At 38.2% G+C, this 6,231-nt stretch overlaps 1 protein-coding gene across 7 annotated transcripts in view; it reads right to left on the reverse strand.

Annotated features, from left to right (window-relative positions):
- Positions 1-6,231, reverse strand: part of METTL21C (methyltransferase 21C, AARS1 lysine) — a 31,873-nt gene that overhangs the window by 1,273 nt on the left and 24,369 nt on the right. For 2 of the 7 annotated variants that reach the window (XM_080375671.1, XM_080375670.1), the window contains exons 2-3: positions 2,754-2,882; positions 1,428-1,570 (exon numbers count right to left, since the gene is read on the reverse strand). In XM_080375671.1, the coding sequence (XP_080231797.1) occupies positions 1,428-1,570; positions 2,754-2,784 (174 nt within the window). In that variant the 5' untranslated portion in view covers positions 2,785-2,882. Of the gene's footprint in view, positions 1-1,427; positions 1,571-2,721; positions 2,883-3,608; positions 3,743-6,002; positions 6,228-6,231 lie in introns of those variants that run through there. The other 5 variants (XM_080375666.1, XM_080375668.1, XM_080375667.1 and 2 more) reach the window with 4 other exon arrangements.

Below are 6,231 nucleotides of genomic sequence, written 5' to 3' on the forward strand. Positions count from 1 at the left end.
TGTTATGCAGAGTTGGGATTTTTTTTATACAATGAAAAACACAGAAGGCTGTGACATAAAAATGTAATAAGGAAAGAATTATTATGTGTTCTGGTTTTATATATGAAAAAAAAATTCAAACAGCTTATTTTTAGTTTTAGGTTTATGGGATATGTATTTGCTGCACACTGCTGTATACTCTTAGTCCTCTGACAGCCCATGGTAGGCAGTGTTTAAATGTGAACCATACAGTCAGAACAGCAAATGAGGTTTAGCGATATGTAAAAAGTAATGTTCTGGTTTATAATCATGAATGTTACGGTTTGTTATCGCTAGCATGAAGCAGGTTGAGGCTTCAGCAGAGGTTTTTCAAGAACAGATTTTTATTTTTTTGGTTAAAATTCTTTTTATGCAAAGGAAATATTAAAAAAATTGTTATTTACCAACTCAACACTTGTCTCTTGATACTAGTATAAACTTAAAAAAAAAAAAAAAAAAAAAACCAAGAAAAAAACCACAAAACAGCAGCATAATATGGAAATTGTTTACCAGATCTTTGTAAACATCTTATCAATGGAATATAAATTGGCTGTTCGTGAGCAAAATGAACTGATGCCAAAGAAACTAACTGCCCTTTTGCTTCTCTTCAGATTTGTGTTACTGTTTTTAACTCTTGTGCTTTTCATAATTTAATGCTGGCTACCTGCTCTGGGAAGGCTGACAGCTAATGAATCACCGGTCCAATTTGTCCAACCTCTTGATTTTCTTGGAAAGTTTTGCAGTCTGCATTCTGACACCTGATTAACGTGAATAGTGATGATCTGACATTTCAAAATAAGATACCATTTCACCCATCCAGATGCTTTCTTTTGCTCTGTTGTTTTGAAAATGTCTGCCTTTTTCTGTGAGCTTTTTCAATAAATGTGGATCTGAAAATTTTGAAATCCCAATTTTCACATCTTTATCAGTTGACCCTCTCTTCCCTCCACCTAAAACTCTGTTTTTAAGAGCAGGGAGAAACAAAGACTGAAGAACTGTTTGCAAGTACTGTTTTCCATACAGCAATGGAACTTTCCCAGCCTGTTCTTTAAAAGAAGCATATTTAACTGTTCTTTTATTTATTTATTGTTTACTTCCCAGCAGTGACTGACTTGAAACATGGAAGAAGCTGGACACTTCTTCCTGAGTTCCCTTTCTTAATTTTTTTTCAGTATTTGCATGCAATTTACAAACATTTCAGGACCACAGTGCTTTTGGTGTGAACCGGCAAATTAGCACAAGGCAGAGCTTTCTGCTAAAGTACTTCACAACTTTGTTCTGCATAGGGAAAATTCTGACTTCTGCTGCCAGAAGTGTCATCTAAGAAAAGCTTCCTTAGTATTTGTGCGCCGCTGTCATTGTTTACTCTTTTTGTTGTGTCAGTTTTCTGGATACTGTCATGTACTTACCCCCGGCCATACCACGGCTCCAAAGTGTTCTATGGACTCCTGAATGACGATCTGGTGGCCAACATACGTGTAGTGCTCTTTATCAAAGTAGTGTGAAACTCTAGGAACCCAGTTCTGTAGTATTTTAAGAATTACTGGTGAATCTGTGAAAGAAATGATAAATTTTTTATTTTTATATGCAGTTTGTTAAAGCGTAAAAAGTATTTTGCAAAAATAGTATGTAGGCACATGGATTAGAAAAGTTGTCAGGCCACTGGCCTTGATACCAGTTGCTGTCCAGAAGCAGAACGGTCGGGCTGGCCAGGGAGCAAAAGGAGCAATGGTAATTTCCTGCCATTTTGGGTGTGTGTGTGGGCAATTTACAGAGATAAATGAGCCTTTTAGACAAATCTGCTCATTCACATATATAACTCTGCTAATAACAGCTAGAAGACTTTCAGGACCGAGTTCACTTGTATTTTGGGATATGCTGTAGTTTATACTATGACGTGGTATGCCACGTATAGGGGCTTTGTTTTCATTTGTGGGGCCAACAGATCTAGAACATTAAACTTTTTACATAGGAAGGATGTAGGATTTGCCTCTTACATTGAAGAAAACCTAGCTGCTCTTAGTGGTTATTTTTTTAACTGTTCTTCCACAAAAGCAGGGTTGTAAGATACTCTTCAAGTATATGTTGATGTGAAAGGTGCAGTTCAGCAAGTCAGTGTTACGGTTGTGCTAGCATGGCTCATCGTAGCAAATAGGCTTGTAAATGAGGTATTTTGGGAGAGCACTGCTGAACTGCTCCATCTGACCTCACTGAAAACAAGGACACTGTTCTGAATGACTGTCCTGTTGTTGGAAGCCTGTTAGCAGGATTGCATAGATGATACAAAATTAACTTTAGCTGCAAAGAAAAATTTTGCTTCAGCTTGCATAGGTTTTCATTGATGCTTGCCTGGAGTCCTTGGTAGGTGTTTGAGCATTTTGGCCAGTTCCAATTTGTAATACCACAGCTTCAAAAGTGTCAGTCCAATTAATGCATATTATAATCATATCTCTGATTGTAATTTAAAAATAATTCTTAAGTGTCTCGTAAAATCCAGAGAGCTTTTTAGACATAGATCTTAATTATGCAGCTAGTCTTTTTTATAGATTTAGTCTGATAATAAATACAAACATAAGGGGAAATGGTGGGAAAAAATAGAGATGAAAAGTGACATGATGACATCTACTGTTTGAAGACTGAGACAAAGGGAAGTACGAAATGCTAGCATGCCATAGCAATTGCAGTATTTAAATTGAATTAAACCTGAGTTGGGTTCTGCTGTTGATGATGCACACTTTGAGCTGCAAGTGCAGTTTTCGGAGTCATACTGCTCTTCACAGTTTTCTTCCTCAGTCTGGCAGTCCATTACTTCTTGAATTTTGTTGGGGAATGGTGGCTGCTGTGCAGAGATCATGGCAAAAGAGCTGAAAAGGAAGAGGGAAAACAATGCCGAAGCTTGAGGGCACTCTGTATGAGATACAACTGGAAGAAGACAGTGAGTAGTTTGGGTGGGCTTGAGTTTTGGGGGTTTTGTTTTTTTTTTTTTCTTCAATGACTGGTTGAACGGATAGGAAGCCATGATGAGAGGTGACATCCCCACTCCACTGGAAGTTGCCGTGAGCACTTTCTGGTAATGCAGTAATGCCATCAGAGTTTTTATTTTATCATGTTTATCATATTTATTATTGCATTTATTTTATCACTTATGCAAAACCTTATTATGTCACTGACTGGATGCCACTAATCAGTCTGAAAAGTGAGCTACTTGCATGGTACCTCATATCAACTGAAGCAACAGCTAGGAAAGATGAACTGTCTTTTCATAGCCAAGACCTTTTATCTGTGTAGTTTACTGTTTTCCAAAGAAGTCAGGACTTGGCCTTCCTGCGATAAGAACTGGTTAATGTGCTGCAGTCAGTGTTCTTGGTTTTGTTTCCTTCTGTACAGTTGCCTTCTCTTCTCTGCCTTTTCCCGCAGAAGAGCTAATTGAATTACATGAAAGGTAGTGAATTTCAGAGTATGCAGACTGCAGTCAGGAAATAATTGCAGCGAGAAGTTTGTATCGGTAAGATTTTTTTGAGAAATATATTCAGGTGCAAATGTAAAGAATCTGTCACAACCGGTGATGGCTACAGCCAGAGAACACTTACTTGAAGATGCAGTCTTCTGAACATTTCATGTTTAAACATGCAAAGCACACCGTTTTCAAATCTGAGGGGTTGTCTGGATTTTTGGTAAGGCTCTTGTAGTATGAAATTTGTGCTATTTAAGTGAAAAGCCAGTCCTGAAATTACAAAACAGGAGGAAACTTTGCCTTGTCCAGTATTCTCGTGTAAAAATCAGAAGGGCTTGTTTAATGAGTAAACTGTTCAGTTTGTCATTCTGGGTAGAAAGTGGTCCTTCGGTATTTGTTTTTTCCCTTGCTTAGACAAGTTCTTACTGCAACTGGTCAAAATTTCAATTGGCTATGAGCAGTGAATATCGGAAAACAGCTTGGAAACATGCATAGTAAATATGTATTTACTTGCAGTAAATACAGTTGTGTCTCTGATTGTGATACGTATATCCAGTTATCACTCATTCAGTACAGACTGTATTCTAAATTCAATTAGACATGTTATATTCCTTTTTCAAATTAAAAAGTTATGCTTTTTCCTATTTAGTCCTTTGAGCTCCTCTAAAACAGGAGTCTGCTTAAATATTTACAAAGACACTTTGCTCTTTTTATTAAATCCCTTCTTAAAACGACCAGCGGGTCTGAAAAACACCTAGAAATTACCCTGATACTGTGGTGAGACTGATGTGGTCCTTAAGTCCATCCCTTGCCTGAGCTGTTCAGATGGTAAGTTGTGGGGATAAAGATTGTGCACTCTGCACTTGTATGTCACACAACTCACTGGGTTCTGTTTTACAGCTTGGGCTTCTAGATGCTAGAATAATACCAATATTTTTTCATACGTGTAGCTTTTGCTGAACAGAAGGGGGTTTGTGTGTATCCTACTGTCATAACTATTAGATTATATATTACATAAAACGGAGTTAAAAGTAAAGCTTTTTTTTAATCTGCAAACTACAGGAGAATGTAGTCTTACAATTTATATTATCATCTTGGCACTAGTGATGCACAGCTTTGTTTTATCATTGTAAATGACAAACTGTACCTGAAGACTACAAGCACAAGTGAGTATTGACTATGCTATTTGCAAACAGGTAGTGTCTTCACTGTTCTATACCAGGGGTCCTCAAACTACGGCCCGCAGGCTGGGTACGGCCCCCCAGGGTCCTCAATCCGGTCCCTGGTATTTACAGAACCCCCCCGCACCCCCCCCCACCGGGGGTTGGGGGGGGGAAACCAAGCAGCCGCAGGTGACTGCCTGCCACTGCATCCGCGCGCCGGCCCCCTGGTTAAAAAGTTTGAGGACCCCTGGTCTATACCCTATGTGTAATATGGTCAAGTTGCTGCTGTGCTTCTGGAATTGTAAAAACTGACATTTCTTACTACTGTTATGTTTTTCTGATCCATATTTTACTGAAAATGATGCATCTCTAAATGAATTTTGATTTAAGAATATTGCAACCGAAATCTGTTCCCTTAGAAAATGTTGGCCCTTTCTGAATGGTAACAGCTAATTTCTTTCCAGAATGATCCTGATGGGAAATAATCACCTAAATTCAGTGCTTTCCAAAGTTTTTAAACAATTTTTGACTCCGTTAATCTTAAACTGGTATGAACAAAAAAACCTTAGAAAAATCACATTTGATTTCTTCAGAACCTAAGGAAGAAAAAATAATTTACAAAATTGTGTCTACTTGACAATGCCATGTAAAATTAACAAGGTAATTAAACACTGAATGACAAATTGTAAGATGAAGATAAATCTTAAGGTAACAGCTTATCCCCTATAAGAATAAATTTTGTGCCTTTTGAACTTCCGAAATCCATTGCTTGGAAAGAATTTTTCAAATCTAGCTACCTGGCCAAGAAAAAAGTAGGTTAGCGAGCAGGACTGTGTCACTGGGTCTTCCGTTGTAAACACAGCTCTGAATGTTTCTCTCACCTCTGCACATTTACACAGCCCAGTCTGTTTCAGTCTGAATTATTTGGCCAAAAGCCAATTCTGGTTGCTCAGTGGGAAACTCGATTGCAGTGTATTCTTTGTGAGATAGGGCTTAGCCATACACTCATACCATACACAAGCATCTGTGTTTCTTAGAGCTTATGCAATTTTCTCTTGTTGTCGTGCACAAAATAAAAAATTAAAAAAAAGTACTCTAAATTCTAGGAAATAAAGGAAGTGTCAGTACTAGGAACCTCACTATAGTAAACCTATATATTTGAATCAACAAAGTAAATGTATCCAAATATTGAAAACCGGCAACGATAGCCACTCTTGGCGAAACAGCAGAGGTTAGGTAAGCTGGATTTCGTTGGTTAACATGGCTGACCTGAAATACAAGAATTCTGACAAACATATTTCTGTTGTTAGTTAGCGGAGAACACAAAGGCATGTCAGACAAGGTTAGCTGTACAGCTGTGTGGGTACCTGCTGTGACAGAGGGCACTGGAAGTTTCCTGTGGGCGGATGCATGCTCCAGAGGTTTTTATACAGACATGCACCTGGAAGGAATAACTCTGCTCTGACCAGTCGGCTTGCAGGTTATTTAGAGTAACATTACCAGGCAGTGCTCGAAGAACTTACTGTGTTACACTAAACTGTTCCACATTTGGAGTACAAAATGAAAATGCTCTTAGGCTTTGAAGTCCCAAGTGTA

Source organism: Falco punctatus (genome assembly GCF_963210335.1).
Source record: "Falco punctatus genome assembly, chromosome: 2".
Classification (NCBI taxonomy): Eukaryota; Metazoa; Chordata; class Aves; order Falconiformes; family Falconidae; genus Falco; species Falco punctatus.